Source organism: Pelophylax lessonae (assembly GCF_965119305.1).
Source record: "Pelophylax lessonae genome assembly, chromosome: 3".
NCBI classification, from domain to species: Eukaryota; Metazoa; Chordata; class Amphibia; order Anura; family Ranidae; genus Pelophylax; species Pelophylax lessonae.
In genome coordinates this window covers 383,695,426-383,716,608 of record NC_138770.1, presented here as the reverse complement: position 1 = coordinate 383,716,608, position 21,183 = coordinate 383,695,426, and the positions used below count along the sequence as shown (strand labels likewise).

The 21,183-nt window shown below is 39.5% G+C and overlaps 1 protein-coding gene across 1 annotated transcript in view; it reads left to right on the top strand.

The window, feature by feature from the left end:
- ASCC3 (activating signal cointegrator 1 complex subunit 3) overlaps positions 1 to 21,183 on the top strand; it is a 1,118,804-nt gene that overhangs the window by 909,637 nt on the left and 187,984 nt on the right. Inside the window, exons 25-29 of the mRNA XM_082251201.1 lie at positions 4,168 to 4,253; positions 8,847 to 9,013; positions 9,120 to 9,265; positions 10,075 to 10,195; positions 18,830 to 18,972. Coding sequence (XP_082107327.1) covers positions 4,168 to 4,253; positions 8,847 to 9,013; positions 9,120 to 9,265; positions 10,075 to 10,195; positions 18,830 to 18,972 — 663 coding nt within the window. The remainder of the gene's footprint in view (positions 1 to 4,167; positions 4,254 to 8,846; positions 9,014 to 9,119; positions 9,266 to 10,074; positions 10,196 to 18,829; positions 18,973 to 21,183) is intronic.

Below are 21,183 nucleotides of genomic sequence, written 5' to 3'. Positions count from 1 at the left end.
AAAACACCTTGGGCTCCTAAGAGTCTTCAGTCTTGGGTCTGTCTATTGATAGCTTGTAATGGCAATTTTTCTGAAAAAAATTCACATGTAAAAACCCCTTCTCTCTCTGACTGCATTGATGCCACTATCGCAACATGATTGCAGCTTCTAGATCACTTGCCCATCAGCAGTGCTTCATGGAACCATACTCAAACCCTGCTTCTTGGAAGATGTGGGACCAGCCTGTAGTGTTTCCTTTGACATTGGACTCTGCATGTGGAGTTTACCCTTGGTATAGCAGCACAATGAAGTACAGTTAGTTGTAAAGTGCTCCACAGGTCCAGGGCAGTGGAGATCCAAATCTCAGTAGTTCCAGTCCATGAAGACCTTCTGCATGGAGGAGGGGGTATGCCTTTCCAAAATAGGCAAAGCAGGGAGTTCCTCCCTATTGGGTATTTACCTGGAAATAAGTTAGTACCCTTGGTGTAGTGAGTCTGGAGCTTTGCCCCTTCCCTATGTGAGCTCCCACCCCTCTTACACTTAGCTCCCCCCAGCCTGGGGATAGTCCCTGGACACTGAGCCCCTACTTTGGGCATATAGGTGGGATCCTATTTGGGTAATCTCTCATCTGGATTTTGCCATTTACATGCCCTTACATTTCCATTCTCTGGTAAGGAGCCAATCCAGATATGGTGGTGGGATCACCTGCACCCTAATTGCTGTGAATTTGTCACTGAGGAGTCACTCATTTCACAACACAAAACTGACTTTTGTTTGGATTGGACTTTACCTTATTAATCTATTATACCTTTATCACTTATGTACAAGTGTGACCTATATATATTGATTCGTAGCACGAATGTGTTTTTTCCCTTTGGCCTGTCCATGGCTCCCTGGGTCTTTACAAAGGTGCTCACCCTGATCCTCATGCTGCTGTGCTCTCAAGGAGAACACAATACCACATATCTGAACGACCTTCTCCTAAAGATGTCTCTGCCCCAGCCCTAGCGGCCAGTGTAATGAACAATACAGACACTTCAATGCTTTGGGTGGATTTTCACCCCACATTCTGTGTTGGGATGAACCACTGCTTGGGGTACTCAGGCCTTGTCTTGCTAGAACCAAATGCAAGGATGCAAAGTCACTAGCACTCCAAATAACTGTTTCTCATGTGTTTATGGTGAAATTGCATAACGCATTTGAAACCAAAATTTGGGTTCCTCAAAGGTTCCCTTTCTCAAGGAAAGATAGTAATGACACATGGTTGCATGTTTGCATTTGGTTCTGTCATATCTTTTTCTGGAGAGGGGAGAAAAAAAAAAAGGAAGAAAACAAACCCCATCCCATCACCCTTCCCAAGGAGGTTTTCCCCTTGGAGGGCTGAACAATTGTCCAGATCTTTTTCAGTGTACGGATCGATCTGGTGACGTACAACTAAGTGCCACCTCCTGTCCATAACTTCATGCATCTGCATGAGTCTCTTAATACCAAATGTCATTGTATTCCCTCTTTCTTCTTTCCTTTCTTCCCTCTTTTTTCTCCCTCATTTACCTGCTCTCCCCTCCCACCTCCCCTTCCTCCCTCCACCCGAGACCACAGATCCCCCCCTAACATCATTGGTGCATCTATGATCTCCTCCTATCCTGGAACGGTTGGAGGTAATAGATTCAACTTGCTACAAAATTCTCTTAGATCTTCTGGGAATCTCAAAACTGCAGTGCAGCTGTCTTTTTTTCCCTTTGAGGCAGGCTGGGAAACCCCAGCAATATGAGATGTTAGGAGCCCACATTTGCTCTGTCAGGGGTCTCCTTCTTGCCAAAGTTTCAGCCGAAAGATCATCATATAACTGTAGATGTACTCCTTCGAAAGTAATCCCAGCCGAATTCCGGCCATTTCCATGATTATCGTCTTTTCCTCTACATAATGGAACCTCACAATCACATCTCTTTGGGCATCCCCAGCCTGGCTTCGGTATCCTCCCACCCTCCCACCTTGGAATTTCTGGGGGCTTCTTTCCCAGCAGAGGATTAAAGAGACCACGTATTACTATTATCAGATCCGCTGTTATCAGATTCGCACATTTTTCCTCCGACTTTGATTTTCCTAATACTCTAATTTATATAGTAGGGATCTATTAGCTCTCTGCAGAGACTTCATCTGTTCACTCATTTCCTCCAATAATCAACCAATATCTGCCCGGACTGCAGCTATATCTGTTTTCAAAGATGTTTCCATTTTCGACAGCTACCCGGCTAAAGCTTCTTTAATGAGGAGCATACTTGCTTGAACTTCCTGAAAAGCTAGCATCTCCTTCCGCTGCTGAGACTAAGCTCCCTTGTTTAAGACCCCCATTTTGCGCTTTAGGTCCCCCCTGGGGGTTACTTCCAGTACTTTTTGGTCTAGTTGCCCCCAGGCCGCTGGTCCTCCCAACTGGAAGTTCTTCCGTTATCGGTCTTTGCTTTCCCATCCCTTACCACACTGAGGCCCCTTGTTTAGGGCTACCTAGCTCCTCTTCCAACATACTAGTCTCTGCTGACATGTAACGCTGGATACCCCCACAGGCTAGGGGCAGGTTGGGTTACTTTGTTAGCTTTATTTGATTTACCTCTCATCTTCAGCCTCAGATGGTTTCAGCTGCGGGATGGAAGAAAGGAAACATAAATACCTAAGCAATCGTGGATAACTAACTATTAGAGGTAAATGGCTAGGTAGTAGCATTGAACAGTTTACTGTTAAGAGAGATGTGGACACAGCCTGCAAAGGCCAGGAATAAACGTAGACCTTTTCACTTTTTATGTCATGCAACTCCAAATATCTTGCTTTGATCAATTACCAGATAGGGCCCTTCTCCAATCTCCATTCCCCAACTCCTCAAGGGGGAACTCTAAGAAGTCCCTTTGTAGAGATGCTGATATCCACTTTATGGAGTAAGAAAGGGGGGACCACTAGCTAGGAGCAAGGAATAAAGCATATAGCTGAGCATATAGTGGTAGAGGGCTACAAGGTGTGCAGCATTCGGATGCAGATTGCAGCAGCAATACAACCATATGTTGCCAGTTATAAAGGAACCGTCTGGCTCTGCTCGAGTCTTTTCCTTTTTAGTCCAAATGCAGAATCTGTCATTTCCCTCTTCTCCAAAGGAAACCCCCCCAAGAGATGGCGCCAGGAGGAGAGTAATATGCTTGAATAGCTCAGGGGACTTCCCAATTATATCCCTCCTTCAATAAGCTCCCTCTGTCAGGCTTCTCTTAGATTCCCCCTGAAAGCAGGCTTACCAGTCACAAAGCACCAGTTCATGGAGGAAGAGTCGTCAAAAGGCTCTCATTCTGTCACAGCTTCCGCCGGTGGAGGCAGGAGGGGAGTCAGGAAGCTCGGGCATTGGTGCAGGCAGGAGGGGACTCCGAAAGCCCAGTGGCCTGCAGCGCAGGACTCCTGCCTGCTATGCTTTCAGACAGCCGGACGCCGTCTCCCTTCAGCGCGGCTCACTGTACACATCGGGTGGCAGTGGGGGTTCAGACGGTGGCTCGCCTACCCCAGTGTGAGCGTCGTCTCAAGGAAGACCGCTTTCCAAGCACTTGGAAGGCTTACCTTACATGTTGCGAGGCATAGAATTTTCACCCTAAAAGTATTTTGCGTGTGTCCTGTAAGAAAACCATTTTACAGGCAAGTCAAAAATCTTTATGTAAGTATATATAAAAACTATAAACAACCACAAACTTTCACAACTGAAATCCCTCTCTTGAAAGTGCATGTTCACCCTAATAATAAAATCTCTAAATCTACTGGCATCAACAATCTAAGACTAACCAATTTAAACCCTGTAAAGAAGAAATTGCTATACATACCTTTTCTGAAGCCGTTTTGGTCTGGTCTCCAGTGGCAGAAGCTCTGCAGAAGAGAAAGCCGACGGATGGGAAGTGATGTCACCCATAGAGTTACTATGGAGCTTCTGTTGTTGGCTGCCTCCTCTGCACCCACCTCCGCAGAAAAGCCGTCGCTGACAGTTCTGCATGGGATTAGACCTGAGCTGCTTCAGAAAAGTTATGTATAGCAATTTCTTCTTTACAGGGCTAGATAAGTTAGTCTTAGATTGTGGATGCCAGTAGATTTGGAGATTTTATTTTTAGGGTGAACTTCTATTTTAACATTTACTCCTAATAACCATCTGCTTTAATTGTTTGTGTATAGGCAGTCTACATAGCTCCTCTGAAGGCTCTAGTCCGTGAAAGAATGGAGGACTGGAAAGTGAGAATAGAAGAAAAGCTTGGTAAAAAGTAAGTGTCATGTTAAATTCAATCTGATATTATCAGAAGCTGTAGTTTTATACATTCATATGCTAGGTGACATTAAGTCTGCTTTTATCCCTGAGCCCCATGTATGTCGCAACAGTTCCTCCTTGCTTTCCATATTTTTATTTCCTCTAATTTCAAGATTTCTGTTTATGTTAAAGATTTTTATTTCTGTACTTAAACGTAAATGAATTGTGTGCATAGGTATACTGTTTTGTAACAATTTCTCCTAATTCACAACCAAATATTATTTACTCACTCAAAAGAAGAAGTCATAAAATTGCATAATTGCATGTAGTATTTTTTACAAAGTGTTATAATTAAAATATCACTAAAACCCCAAAAAGACTTTTGGATTGACAGTGGCTCTTCTTGTCATTTCAGTAAATGGCAGGGTAGACCGAGCAACCACCTGGGCCATTTGGAAAAATGGCAAGCGGGCAGGGGACCTGGCAAAAAAATTCATAAAAAGGATATATATCCTACTGCTCTGTAATTTGATTTTGGAGGAAATGCCCGACCTCACTGTGTGACAAGATGCATTCAATTTAACAATGACTTTAACAATTACTATGATGTGAAAAATAAGTACACCCCATAGAAATTGTTGTTTTTTGTACCTTATTTGAAAAGCCAAACAATTAATCTAGATTCAGATAGCACCTACAGTTAAAGGTGATCAACTTGAACACGTGTCAATAACATTGGTATATGTTTTTATTTTTTTAGATCTAAATTAAAAAAATTGCAAATTTGTCATTTTAACAAACTAAATACACCCCATTTTTTATCACCACATCAGACCCATTAGAATAAATTAAGGGTTTCAGATTAGGTGACAATGGTTAGAAGCTGCACTAGAGAGGATGCAGGTGAATCCTGTCTTGAAAGCTCAGATATCTAGGGTGCGGTGTTGTCTTTGCTACTGATATGCATGGTGTCCCCCAAGCCAAGATTAACAGATTTCTCCAACACCCTCAGACAGAAAGTTGTGGATGCTTATGAGTCTGTCTGGGAATTTAAAAAGATTGCCAATTAATCTGAAAAATCAATCATTCCATCGTACTCTACAAATGGCATAGATTTAACACTACTGCTAATTTGTCCATCCTAGCAAATTCAACACAAAAGCTGACCTCTGAATGATAAAATATGTATTTAAGAACCCCAAAAGTATGAATATGGAATATTCAGGTAACTCTTCAACAGTTAGGGTCAAAGTGCATGCATATACAGTTAGAAATAGATTGCACCAATTCCAACTGCATCAGAGGTTTGTTAAGAAAGGGGTTTGCTGTAAAAAAAAACACTAGACCAAGATTATGGTTTGCTACTGAACATGTTGGCAAAGACCAGGCCCTCTGAAACCATGTGCTGAAGACTGATCAATCAAAGATAGAATTGTCTGGCCACAGTAACAGTAGAAATGTTTGTCGCAAACCAAAGACAGTATTTGAGATAAAGCAACTGTGAAGCATGGGAGTGAAAATTTTATGGTTTGGGGTTGCTTTTCCGCTTCATGGCCTTGGCAGCTGGCAGTCATTAAGCTGACTGTACATTCTGCATGTCCAAAAGCTAAAGTTGAACCGGAAATTAGTCTTTCAACATAATAATTATCCAAAGAACACTAGCAAATCCACTAAAGAAAGGCACTAGGGAAAAAAAAGAAGTAGGGGTTATAGCCTGCCCTAGCTTGATTCTTAGAAAAACTTTGTAGGGAATTTGGAAGCAGGCATTTAGTACATTGAAACCCACAAACACCTTGCATTTGAAAGAATTTTGCACAAATAAATAGTTCAAAATGTACCTTCATTTTGGATTTTAAAAAATAAAATCACTCAATGTTAAATGTTGATTGTAAACGATCACCTTGTAAAACAACCCATTCAGTTTAAGATAGAAATTTAAGGCAAAACATTTTTGTATAGATATAAAAAAAAAAATATAAGTGATCACATTCCATCTGTTCTCAGCTGCATAAGCGCTGTGGGGAGGAGAAGCAGCAGTACACTGAGCTTCCCAGGGACAGGCTGTGTCAGGACAAGTCTGATCATTGGAGGAAAGCGGGCTTTTCCCAGCATAATATGGTGTGTTCTCCCTCTTAGTGTGGTCAGTTTTTAATAGGAAAGCAGAGGGACTGGCAGGAGCAATACATAATACATCGTACAGCAGGCAAATATTAGGAATATGAAATGTTGGGGTAACAAACACTTTTTAATGTCAGAAACTGATAAGTAGTTATAAAATGCCTAGAAAAAGTTACAGGGGACAATACCAGCTTTTGTTGCTAAGGGTATGCTTACTTTTTCCATAGTACATCATTACATCTGGTGATGTTTTTGTTGAATAACTCGTTAAAAAAGTCAAATGTTTCTTGTGTTCTTATTCAAATATTTTGCCTTTATCTGTAAGTATTATTTGAACAAAGATCTAATGTTTTCCTATTCATATATTGTAAAAAAAAAAAAAAAAAAAAGTAATGTTTCCATGGTTCTATACTTAAAGTAGTATTAACCTTCAGCATTTTTTAGCTGAACACATTAAGCAAAATAAATTAAACTTTCCCTGTACACTAGTTGTTAAAATTCTTACCATAGAACTTGCAAGTTTACAACTTTCAATGCTGCATGCTGTCTCTGTGCTGCTTTCCTTAACATCCGGTCTTCATAGCAAAGCATTAACAATGTTGCAGTCTAGTCTCTAGCTGGTCTGTTAGCTTAGAGAAGGGAAGGAGGAACACTGGATTATCTTGCCATCCTAGGCTATGGGGCTGTGCATTTCTACTTCTAGTAGTGTAGGGAGACTCAACTTGTAGTCCCTGTATGCAAGGCTGGCTACATTTGATGCTGCAAGAGAAACGAGTTATCTTGAACACTTAAAACTGGAACATAGGCAAAGATTAATAGATAAAGACGCTACATACTTGGTGAGTGATTAAATTAGCTGATGGAAGTGCTTAAACAAACTGAGGGTTTAAAATCACTTTCATTTTTCAGATGACAGCATATGCATATATTTTCACACAAATTATTATCGGTTATATAGCCTAAATCTAGAGTTCTGTAATTCCTGTTCTAAATCTGCAAGAATAGCCTTTATATGGTGTTTTTTTTTGGACATACAGTGCCTTCATAAAGTATTCAGACCCCCGTCACTTTTTTCAATTTTGTTATGTTGCAGCTTGATACTACAGTTTTTTAAGTTCATATTTTTTTAATAAAGTCACAGAGATTTCTAAAATGCTGTGCCCACTTTGTCATTGTGGGGTACTGAGTGTGGATTAATGAGAAAAAATGAATTTAAATAACTGTAGTATCGGGCTGCAAGATAACAAAATTGAAAAAAGTAAAGAATACTTGCTGTGTGTTTCCACGAGGCACACTTGTAAATCTAAAACTGTGTTTTTCAGCAAATGCAGAAATTTAAATATGTATGACTTGTGGTTTGCATTTTGTTTTGTTTGCTTGAGCAAGTGGCTTAGTTCTTTGTACAATCTTTTTTTATGTGTAGCCTGTGCAAGGTCATAAGATTTAGTATTTTAGTTTGGGCAAGCAATTATCATAGCAGCTAATGGACTGAAACGCTTATTGTTTTTCCTGTGCTGTGCTGCTTCTATTTTTCTTCCACTTGCTAGTTAGCAATTGGCTGCTGAACACTAAGCTTGACATCATGATGAGATTTCATTAATGAGGTATTATTTATCTTCAGGACTAGTATAACAGTAATACATATTATGCACACAAATGGGACTAATCAAGGCTGACAAAATGTTGTCAACTCAAATGACAATTTGTTGCAGAAGTGTGCTTAAGTGTGCATTTGTGAGTTTTGCATATACATTTTAATTTGTATTTCCAAAGTTACATTGAGTACAGCATACCTGTAACAATAGTGGTACACTTACATTTTCTCATATAAACTTACACACTTAGGCAGGGGTTGGGGGGCATTTCATTCACACAGAACAGAAAACCATATCAAATATAACGCTGCTTACCTCCAGGTCTGCCCACCCTCTCCAAAGACAATGAATAGTGAATGTTCTCTTCCTCTTCCTTCCTTCTATGCAGGCCATACCAGAGGGTTCAACAAAAAAATGAATCCACTTCCCCATCCATACATTCAATGTGGATGGGGGAATCCGTGCCGATGAGCTATTTTATTTTGCCGGCATTCTGGTTGTACACAAGTTGATCGATGAATTGATTTGTGTACAACCAGCTAGCCCATACATGGACCAAAATTCGTCCAGTTCCTGCTGAACCAGCCAAATTTTGATCTATGTGTGGCCAGCTTAAGCATCCCATGGACATCTCATAGGATAGCTTTATAGCCCTATATGTGTTTATAAGCTACGCCCGCCCTTTCCTTATATTTCTTACAAACTTGATATTGAAAGAAAGAAAATAGATAATATATAATTACAAAATTAGGTAACTCTCTTGCTCAAAATTTTGAGTGTATAAGCCATTTAAAAATTCAACTTATCTAGTAGGAAATGTTCAGACATTCATTTTTAAACCATATTGCAGTGGCCTACATTTATTCACATCAATCAAAAACTTTGCTTCTTAACAGAGTTGTTGAGTTGACGGGTGATGTCACTCCTGATATGAGAGCTATTGCTGAGGCTGACCTCATTGTCACGACCCCAGAAAAGTGGGATGGGGTCAGCAGGAGCTGGCAGAACAGAAGTTATGTACAGAAGGTGGCCATTCTAGTCATTGATGAAATCCATTTGCTTGGTAAGTAATGCCAAATCCAACTAGCAAAAGCATTTTAGATGTTGCCGAAGGAAATCAGTTTGTCAATGAACAGTACATTGTGTGACACGTTTTATTTTTTTTTTAGGGGATGAAAGAGGACCTGTACTTGAAGTTATTGTGTCCCGAACAAACTTTATTTCCTCACACACAGAGAAGACCGTGCGGGTTGTTGGTTTGTCAACAGCTCTGGCAAATGCTAGAGATCTTGCTGATTGGTTGGGCATTGGGCAGGTAGGTGAGCTTTGTTTTGGGTTAACAGGGTAAAAATGACATGTAACTTTATCTTGTCCACACTATTATTTCAATTAGCTCACTATTTACTTTTTTGTATCAGATGCGTGTGATGTGCATTATCACTCCCAATTGGTAGCTGGGTCTATCATCTTATCTAAGAACTTCCTATGTCCCTCCTGCTACTCATAGTGCAGACTTTTGTGATTCCTTTGGATGCACTCGGAACTACTGAAAAAACCTGCCCGCTTGTTTTAGTTACTGTTTAGGAAACATTATGGTTATAAACCAGTGAACAAGCTTTGTAGTAGCTATAAATACAACTTATTTTCCTGGACATGTTTACATTTTTCTCTACAACAGAGTCCTGTGAATTCAAACTCTGTATTAAAGCAGAAGTTCACCTTAAATAGGAAGTTCTGCTTTCACTCCTCCTCTACCACTTTTGGTATTTTTTTTTTGGGAGCGGTTACCTATTTCTAACAGGTACCCGTTCCCACATTCGCACTCCTCATAGGACACGTCACAAGTACAATTAGTGAAATTGCAGAAAGTCACAGCTTGCTTCCCCAAGCAAGATCGCAGAAACAGGGACCCAAAGAACATGAAGAACTGGCCCAGGTGAAAGCAGCGCTGGACTCTTGGACTAGTAAGTATCCGTTTGTTAAATGTCAGCATCTACATTATTTGTAATGCCAGACTTTTTTTTGTTTTGTTTTTTTTTTTTTTACAAAAGAAGATCTAGATCCTATTTCATTTGTTTTTCATCCAAATGGTGTTTAATAGTGTCTTATGCCATTACATTGTAGATGGGACTGTTTAATTTTCGTCCATCTGTGCGACCTGTTCCATTGGAGGTCCATATTCAGGGATTCCCGGGACAACACTACTGCCCTCGAATGGCTAGCATGAATAAGCCGGCTTTTCAAGGTAAGTGTCAGAATTTATTAAACTATGAAATTAACAGTTTTGAATGGCATTGTTGAAGTGTAAAAACTGCCAGGCTATCAGAGCTGGTTACATAAATGCCCCCAACTAACTGCTAATCTTTCCCAACTATTGTGTTGTGGAAAGGGGTAATAAAAAGGCAGGACCGTATCACTGGTTGTTAAGCCTTAGGGAGTATCCCACCAACATTTTTTTAAAAGAAAAATGCCTAAGTTCTGGGAAAATCAGCGAGCCAATCAAAGAAGCAGAAACTGTCCTTTGTGGAGGTGTTCTGTACACCAACAGTGTACAAAATGCCTCCACATTTTCATTTTACATTACATTTTACAGAAAAGTTCAGCATTTCTGTTTAATAATAAATTACAGTGCGACTTGTAAAGCAATTGTATACACTATAATACTTTTTTTGGCCTATGGTATAGAGTATACATGGATGCATGAACTTGCATGGATGACACATAGGTGCATACAGTATATACATTGGACATACAGTGTATGCTGAGTGTATGAAGTGTCAGTATTTCTGTTGAATTCATAAACATAAGGACATACATAGTTAGTCTGAAGGTTGATCTTTTTTTTTTCTTGTTTTTTTAGTACTCTGTTGAACCTATTATACATTTTTAGCATCCAGTAAACACTACACTCTGAAAAATTAACCAGGGCTGCCTGGAACTTGCTTAAAAAAGTTCTGTTCTAGATATTTCCTTTCCTTTTCCCGTTTTTATATATAAAAACACTTTATGTAGCACCTTTCTAGGTAGGTAGCTGGAATGATATGTAAATGTTGTTCTTTTTGGCTCCTCTGTGATCTTTGAAACAGCTATTGATTTCTCTGGACTGTTCTAAATCTCACAGGCTGCAGATTTGTTTGCTTTCCCCTGAATTCTGGAGACATCCAGAACATACGAGGCTGGGAGGGTCAAATGGGCAGTTTTAATATTTATTGTCCTGCAGCCAATCCCGAGGAAGGTGTGCCCAATAGGTAGTTGGGGGTACATAAATAGTCTGGGGTCTGGAGCAGTTCTGTTCTTGTCCTGCTGGAGAAGTTCCTAGCCTCAGGGTCTGCTGCCCCTTTGAGGCTGACCTGAGCTCAGGATCCCAGTGACTGTATGCTGTTCTACTTTTATGAGACAGCTCTTACAGGGTCTCAGTTCTGGCCTTCTCCTTTGGTTCTGGCCTTAAAGACTGTTCAAAGAAGTGTCACCTTGCGAAATGTGTGCTCCTGTTGCAAGTCAGCATTTTTGGAGTATCCCATACCACCCCAACTCCTCTCCTGTTACACGTTCTACAAGCAATATATCTTAAAAAAACATTCCCTAGACTCTTTACTGGAGCCAGAGTGAATGAACTGTTGCCTGTGTAAATAGTAGCCTCTGCACTGTAGGGAAGAACCAGTAAAAAATATGCAGCTCCTACAGGGGTAGTGCTACATTTTTTATCATATATATTTCATTTTATTACAATAGTTGAAACTGTCTTTAGCCTATTTAACAAATGTTACCTAATTCTGTATAGCCACCTTTGTCATTTTTACACCTCAACTAGAGTTAGGGAATACAGTGGTGTCACCTGCCTGCCTACTAATTGGACAATATAGGAGCAGAAACACACGGACATGTCATCAACTCTGATCAGAGTGCTACTTTTATCTCTTCCAGTTACAAGAAGTCTTTTACTGGTTTCCATAGACCTCTAACGTTCCGGTCTTTATACTACTCAAAGAAATTAAAGGAACACTTTTAAGTCAGAGTATAGCATCAAGTCAATTAAACTCCGGGGATATTGATCTGGTCAGTTAAGTAGCAGAAGGGGTTGTTTCAGCTGCTTTGGTGTTAATGAAATTACCAACAGGGTCAGTAGATGGGCAATAATGAGACGGCCTCCAAAACAAAATAGTTTTATAGGTGGAGGCCACTGAAATGTTTTTCCCTACTCATCTTTTCTGACAGTTATGTACTAGTTTTGCATTTGGCTAGGGTCAGTGTCACTACTGGTAGCATGAGGCTATACTTGGACCCTATAGAGGTTGCACAGGCATTCCCAATAATCCAGGGTGGCACATCAGTACGTGCCATTGCCAGAAGATTTGCTATGTCTCCCACCACAGTCTCAAGAGCATGGAGGAGAATCCAGGAGACAGGCAGTTACTCTTGGAGAGCTGGACAGGGCCATAAAAGGACCTTAACGTATCAGCAGGACCGGTATCTGCTCCTTTGTGCAAGGAGCAACAGGATGAGCACTGCCAGACCCCTACAAAATTAACTCCAGCAGGCCACAGGTGTCAATTTCTCTGACCAAAAATCAGAAACAGACTTCAGGATGGTGGCCTGAGTGGGCTCTATGCTCACTGCCCGGCACCGTGGAGTGTGATTGGCTTTTTCCATTGAGCACCAGAATTGAGAGGTCCGCCTCTGGCGCCCTGTGCTTTTCACAGATGAGAGCAGATTCACTCGGAGCACATGTGACAGACATGAAAGGATCTGGAGAAGCCGTGGAAAAATGTTATGCTGCCTGTAACATTGTTCAGCATGCCTGGTTTGGTGGTGGGTCAATGATGGTCTGGGAAGGCATTGCCATGGAGGGATGCACAGACCTCTACAGGCTAGACAATGGCACCCTGACTGCCATTAGGTATTGGGATGAAATACTTGAACCCATTGTCAGACCCCACGCTGGTACAGTGGGTCCTGGGTTCCTCCTGGTGCATGACAATGCCCAGCCTCATGTGGTGAGAGTATGCAGCAAGTTCCTGGAGAATGAAGGAATTGATACCATTAAATGGCCCTCGCTCGCCTAACCTAAATCCAATAGAACCTTTGGGACATTATGTTTTGGTCCATCTGACGCCACCAGGTTGCACCGCACTCTGTGATACCCTTGTCAAGATCTGGGAGGAAATACCCCAACACACCATCCGTCTCAAAAGGAGCATGCCCCGATGTCAGGTATGCATACAAGCATGTGGGGGCCATACAGACTACTGAGTACCATTTTGAGTTGCTCCAATGAAATTTCAGCAAAATGGACTAGCCTGCTGCATAATTTTTTCACTTAAATTTTTAGAGTGTCTTTAAATTCAGCACACTGTAGGTTGATAGTTTTCATTTTCAATAAACAATATGGCATCCTTTTGTTCCTAACACATTACCCAGTCTATATCAGTATAGATATCCAGCATGATATTTCTCCCCATTGAGATCTGATGTGTTTTCAGTGTTCCTTTAATTTTTTTGATCAGTGTGTGTGTGTATATATATATATGTTTACATACCCTTCAGAATATCTACTACTTTCTTTATTCCTTATTTTCCTCTTATTTCCTTCCTTTCTTTGTATGGCAAATTTGATGATTTGTAGTTGTTGCTGTGTACCACTTACCTGGACACATTGCCATTGTTATATATCTTATATTTTGTTGTACCAGTCTTGCAAAGTGATATTGTGTATGTATGCTATACCTTTCGTGACGCCAGTAAAAATCTGTTGTATGCAAAAAATAAATCTTTTACTGAAGTTTGCTGGGAAAACAGCACTCCTAGGAGTATTCATTTTCTTGTTTCTCAGAGCCGCTGATCTTGTACTAATGTAAAGGGCAGTGGAAGAAACCAGTGAGCTCTACAGGGTGCCAAGGAGATTAACAACCTTGGCAGTGTTGCTTTTCCAGTGGACTTCAGCAAAGGGTTTACAGTTAACGTTGCAGTGTTGTTGCTGAGCAGGCTGCATGGATAGCAAGTATTGGCATTCTCTATTTCCTAGTGGTCTTGTTTGCATTGCTTGCTAGTAGCCTTGTTTTTTTTTTTCTCAATGACAGGGTTACTTCAGAGTTATTTTAAATTATATGGGTTTATTAAGCTTTTTATTAATATTTTAGTGATATTTATTAAATACATAGGGAAGAAATGTTCATAATAGCTGGTTTTATACATGATTTATTTATAATTGTTACGTCTTTAATGCACCATCGCCACAGTCAGCCTAGCTGCACAATAACATTTTGCATCCAATACACATTATTAAAAATGTGTCTAGAATGTTGTATGTTAAATGTTTCCGCCACAGATAAATGGTCTCTTGTTTAGGTATTTTGGTGGTATTTATGATATCCTATTCTTCGAAATAAAATTTACATCATGGCCTGTAGTGTCTTGTGAAATGAATGTTTAGCTTTTCTAATTAGCCTTCTGACAGCACGGTTTCATTGATGGGAATTTTAAACTGGTCCTGACTATTCCAATTATTTATAGGCTGCAGAAATGCTATGTAAAAACCACTAATGAACAATAAATCAGACTCTTGCTGTTTAATAGCACCTGTTCTAGGGGGAGCAAAAACACATTAGATCTTCAGTTTCCAGATTCTGCAAGGCTGTATGTGTATATAATGATGATGTATTTCCGCAGGCTCATTTGTAGAATGCACAAGCAATCTCCTATAATTCAGCAGTTGTAATCTTTGTATTAGACAACTTCTGATTAGTTATCCCAGAGAAACCTTATCAGATGGGGTAGTTTGTTGCATTATTGACTTTCCCTTGGGCACTGTGTAAGTATTCACGAAGTAAAGGGTAGCAGTTTTGTCCCCATTATTACTATTATGTCCTGGGACTGAAATCTGCATTAGCTGTAAAATTGTCAGTCTGCTTTATATATCTGTGTTAGCATCATAGCACTTTTGTTAAAACTGATATTTATGGCAAAAGCAAACACAATGCCATCACTTTATTACAATTGATGAAACACAATTTGGATTAAAAAGTTTAGATTTTTGACATAATTTGTGTTTGCATTCTTAATTATCTTTATTGGTTGGTTTTAAAAAGGAAGACTTTATAAAATTTGGGTTCAATGTTTTTAGGAAAAAAATATAAATAAGGTGTTCAATGGCGGTTGTGCCCCACAAGGAGAGAGAGAAGTTTAGAAATGTTGAAATCTGACTTCAAAAAGATGTACACTGTATGTGTTTAGAGCTTAGAACAAATATAAGAATTGTATATTGCTATTTTAGGGCCTAATGCACACTGGGTGTTTGTCCAGCTTTTCTGAAAGCCTTTCATCCTTGCAGGAGAAAAGCAGCATCAAAAAGGTGCCAAAACGCTTAGGCGAGTCAAGCTCTTGGGTGTTCATTTAATTGGTCACAAAAATAATTTATTCTGGGCATTAAAATGACTTAACCCCATTCATGAAATTTGACCTGGGCACATATATCTGTAAGGTTTTCTTATCTCTCCAAAGCCCTAAGTCTGTGTCTTTCTGCTACTCTTTTCCTCTGCTATCAGCATGATACCTTCTGACAAGTTCTCCGACACAGGAGATAAAAGCAGCTAGAAATTTGTGTCAGTGTGGGTGCATAAAGATAGATTAGCAGAGAGCTGGTTTATTTACAGCACAGCTCTGCATGTCTCTTCCTTCCTCTGCCTATGTGGAGGGTAGGGTGTGTGCCGTTCCTCCAATCAGCTGTCACACAGCATATGCCAAGACTCCACAACCAATATATCACAGTATTGCTGCGCTACTAACATAAATTCATTTGTATACATAAAACAAAAAGCAGCCGACACAAATGCTGAATAATAGTGGATCAATAAAACAGTATAAAAATGTGGCGCTCAACCAATGCTGGAACATAAAGAAAAAATTCTAACTCAATGTGCGCATTCTAAACAGTGTAGAAGGCTGAAGACAGCAGATATACAAATAAAAATTATGTAGGGAGATTTGTCTTATATCTGTGTATCATCTGAGACAGTTCACTTCACTGGGTATATGTGAGGGTTTACATCCACTTTAACACTCAAACTCTAAACGCACGCAGCGTTAACACACTTTTAGTTGCGTTTGCACACGGTTAGACGCATAAAATGTTATTTTCTGCCAAAATTCTGCTGCTCCTAAATCCACTGGCAGTGTTTTTTTTTTTTTTTTTTTTTTTCTGCCCCTAAATGCCACTCCCTTTAAAAGCCTGTAAACTGTGTGCATGGACACGTAGTCTAACATTGAGGAGCATTTACATGCAGAAAACATGTCAAATGCTCTTAAAAGTTGTGTTTTTAATTGTCAGTGTGCATGAGGCCTTATGGATAATAATTATGTTTGAATGCTAAAGTACATTTTACATGGTGATTTCGATTTTTAAATCTCTACATTCATATCTTTTAAGAATATGTTTTACCACTTGTGGGCCTGTAGCATTTTATGAATGTCCTGCACTTAGCTTAAATTAAATTTTATTTTTTTAGTATCGGATAGAGTAGGGAAGAGTTATAAACTCTATCCAGGTATTATTGCATCTGTGGCTTCAGTTTACAGTACTTTCTATGCCGCTGATATAGCAGAGAGTAAAAAATATTAACGGAAAAAAAAAGCAACAAAACATGTTTTCTAACATCTGCCCGCTCTGCTAATAAAAATGATTCTATTGCTTTCTATGCCCTCTTTACATTTCTTGTCCTATTGTTACAACAGGAAGTAAAGGAAATCCCCTCAGTGGGACACACATAACAGTGAAACCCTTACACGTTCAAAATGTTTTCTTGAAAAAGAGTTTTCACTAGAGTTTTATTTTAAAGTGGTTATAAAGCCAACATTGTTTTCCCTAATGCATTCCCTGCAGGGTAAAAAAAAAAATGTCCCTGTTTTTGTATCACCCCCCTCATCTCCATATAAACGTACTTGAGTCCTATCTTGATCCAGCGCTGTGCTTGTCTGCAGCAGAAATGGTCTCTGTTCCTTTCCTCACAGGATACAGAGGCAGCATCGGGAGCCATTGGCTGCTGCTACTGTCAATCACATCCTGTGATGAGGGAGCAGGGGAGGGTGTGACCAAGTTGCGCTGGGTGTGTCTATAAACACACAGCCTGGCTCAAAAGCCCTATAGCAAACCACATGCCTGCCCCCAATAGCATGTGGTTTGCTATAGGGCAGAAGCAGAAAAGGTGCAGCTGGCAGCTCCGGCACACAAGAGTCCCTAAAGTAACCAAAGATGCCAATGGTGTTCAGTGCTCAATATTGATATCAAATAGTATACAAAACTTATGTCTAAAAGTCCAAAGTATGATAATGTCTCAAAATATAACTGCAAAAACTGTCTGTAAAGTGACTTGGGTATCCACCATGTGTGGTAAGGGTCAACCACTGGTTAAATGTAGTACATCTATGCACTCACCAGAAACAAGTGACTGCCATTACATTCCACCCGGCATTGTGAACACTGAATCACCATCTGTGAGCCTCCACAAATATATGAACTCACAAAAAGTAAGGCAAAGATATGCCTTTAGCTGCTCCTATGGAGTGGGGGATTCTCCCAACCTTTCTTATCAATTGGATGGAGGGATCCAGAAAGCTTTTTAAACTGTATAAAAAAGCTCACCACCAGGTATAGTGTAGTATTTATTAAAAAAATTCAATAAAAGCAAATGCAATATGTAATGGCCACCACTCCTAGTGCGAGGACATAGCGGCAATGCCGTCAGCACGTAGGCCCCTCCCGACACGTTTTGTGCACATTTATATTATTATGTTATCAATGGAACCTCCTAAGCACCAGATTACGTATGGTGATTCAGTGTTCACAATGTCGGGTGGAATGTAATGGCAGTCACTTGTTTCTGGTAAATGCATAGATGTACTGCATTTAACCACTTGATGATCTTTAGAACACGTGGTGGATACCAAAGTAACTTTACGGACAGTTTTTGCACTTATATTTTGGGACATTATTATCATACTTTGGACTTATACACATATGTTTTTGTATACTGTTTGATATCAATATTGAGCGCTGCACACCATTGGCATCTTTTGTTGCTTTAGGGACACTCTTCTGTGCTAGCTGTTGTAGTCCATATAGCACTCACTTTCTATTTTTTGCATATATGTAAGTAAAATAGGCACACTACACTGTTAACGCTTTGATTCTTTCCTGATCACCCCGGTCACTTAGCCAGTGTCAGTACAGTGACAGTGTGCAGTAATATAACTGATTACTGAATAGTGACGCGAGTGTCAGAATCAGTTGGTATCCCTCCTAACCAGTGTCCATGCTAGTCCTTGATTGTTCACCACACTATCAAAGTCACTAATCACTGCCATTACTAGTATAGTCTCTGTCTGGTTCTGTATCCTTGTCACGGTTAGAACTATACTAGTTTTTGCATACTGTTTGATATCAATATTGAGCTCTGCACACCATTGGCACCTTTTGTGATTTTACTCACAGATTGGTTGGCTTTTCTTCCTAATCTCAGCTCTAAACAGTAAGTGCGAATAGGAAGCAGAACCAGCCAGATCTGGGTTGTGAGTTTACTAACACAGATCTCTGTGCTTTGGTTGGCCACAGCAATTAGCAGGTTCACAGTAAAAATCATTGGCTGCGAGCCTGCTAAAAAAAACTTGTGCTGTGTCCAACCACAGCACAAGAAGTAGGGGGCATGCACGCCTGTAAATCAGGAAGTACCAGTACGTCATGGAGGAACAACAAAGCTGCTGGCCAGCAGTAAATGTTAAATTGCTGGGTGGCAAGTGGTTAATGATATGTATGGATAAATAAATATCACTATACAGTGCCAAACAAAAATCGTAGGTTTTGTTAATTTGTTTTATTACTTTTTCTCAGCAATACGAAGCCATTCACCTGCGAAACCTGTGCTCATCTTTGTATCATCCAGACGCCAGACTCGGCTGACAGCTATTGATTTAATTGCTTTCTTAGCAACAGAAAATGACCCCAAACAATGGCTCAATATGGATGAAAGAGAGGTAATTGTTTACTTTACATATAGTACATGTGTGTTTCCCCAAGTTAAATTACTATACAGATGATGGTGGTATTTCTTAAAGTTATGAATTCCTCATTGGCTTTGTTTTGTAACACAGTATGTAATAAATCTGTTTGTTGTACAGCGTTCCTTGACAAGGAGTATATACAGAGAAATACTTAGGGTGGCCATACTTTATGCAATTTTCTTACAATTTTCTGTACAATTTTCTTGAAATTTACCTTCGACTATGTAGTACAAAGGTCTGCCTAATTGGACACAAGTGAAAGTGTTGTTTAGCTTTGAGCTCATATTATGTGGTTTGTGGTAAATCTAACAAGAAAATTGAACATGTTTGGCCAGCCTTATACAGCCATTGCATCAATTGTTTGTTTTTACAGAAAGGCCAAATAGTTCAAACAATTCTAAGCTAGGCTCATCAATGGCCTGTTTAATGATTACGTGCAAACAAAAATAGGAACCTTTCTAATGAAAAAACTTGCTATCTAATGTGGAGATATGAGGTTGGGAGCCCAAGGGGTGAAATATAAGTGAAAACGGGTACAATTTTAAGAAGGAGAGTTTAGGAAAAACTTTGGAGGTGTTTATATCTTATAGAGTGGCTCCTGATCCTTCCAGCTAAAACCCAGAGAGCAAATAGTGACCACAGCTTCCTGCTCTCTAGGTTTCGGAGATCCTAAAACTAAGTAAAGTATAAACCTAAAATTTGAATAAAAATGTAAGTTACCCTTAACTCAAAACATATGAACCATATAGACTTGGGTGGCAGGATGTGCCTTCAATAATTCAGTTCTAATATTTCCTTGGCTACACAAGAATGATCTACTGCAGCACTTAGGCTGGCCATACATTATACAATTTTCTTAGAATTTTCTGTACAATTTTCTTGAAATTTACTTTCAACTATGTATTACAAAGGCCTGCCTAATTGGATACAAGTGAAAGTGTTGTTTAGCTTTGACCTCCTATTATATGGTTTGTGGTAAATCTAACAGAAAATTGTACAAGTAAAATTCAACATGTATGGCCAGCCTAAGCCAGCAAGTCTGTCTAACATCACATACATTATCTTAACTTAAACTAATCAGTAGATTATATATGTGCACCTATCTTTCTTTGTTTTGGAGGCTGAAGTAATGCACATTTTAGATATTACTTTGAACTGTCTGTTTAGCAGAAAGCAATTGGCTAAACTTATCACATTATTAATATGTAAAAATAATGAATGTTTTGACTGAGGTTTTCAACAGATATGGCAAGCATATGACGTGTAGATTGATCATTTGCAAAAAAAATTTGGATTGAAGATTATGGGAAATTTTAAATGTGGACTGTTGTTGTTGTAGTATTAGTACTGAACAATAAGAGTGTTTTGCACTGTTTAGAGCTGTGCTTGTGCAATCATTAATAGCCATGCTTTGTTATATTTATGCTTCTCTGCTCATAAATTATACACTTTGTATTCCATGGAGTGTTTGATTAACTTGGCTGAGTGGATGTTTTTTTCTCGTGACTGTTTTCAGACTTCTGGTCTAAAGGGATTTGAACATTGCGGTTTACTGTGTGGTTTGGTAGTACGGTGTCTATTGAAGCAGGAACTTGGGTTAATTTGAGTATTTAAATTTATATATGAATAATTATGCCGTTTGTGAAATAATGAATAATGTTAAGGTGATGTAGGTATTAAAGGAAACTAAACACCTGCAGAACACTTCACTCTGTTCAATATATATATATATATATATATATATATATATATATATATATACACTGATCAGCCATAACTGTATGACCCCTAAAAGGTTAAGTGAATAGCATTGATTATATCATTTAAAGCGCATCTGATCGCAACTGGGCTATATTAGGCAGCAAGTAAACACGGTGTCCCTGAAAGTGATGTGTTGGAAGAAGAAAAAAGGGGCATTGCAGTTTGTTGTGTATAGGGTTGCATAGCCGAAGACTGCTTAGGGTGCCAATGCTGACCCATGTCCACAACCAGAATTGCCTTCAATGCACACGATCATCAGAACTAAACTCTTACAAAATACAAAGGCTTCTGTGTATGGGCAGCAAAGAGGAGGGGCATACAGGGAGATGCTGTGGTTGAGAATACAGCATCTCTGCTCTCAGATCCTGTAATTTTGCTCTTTGGTCAATAAACTCTGCATTAGTCGGTCACCTAGGCACGTGG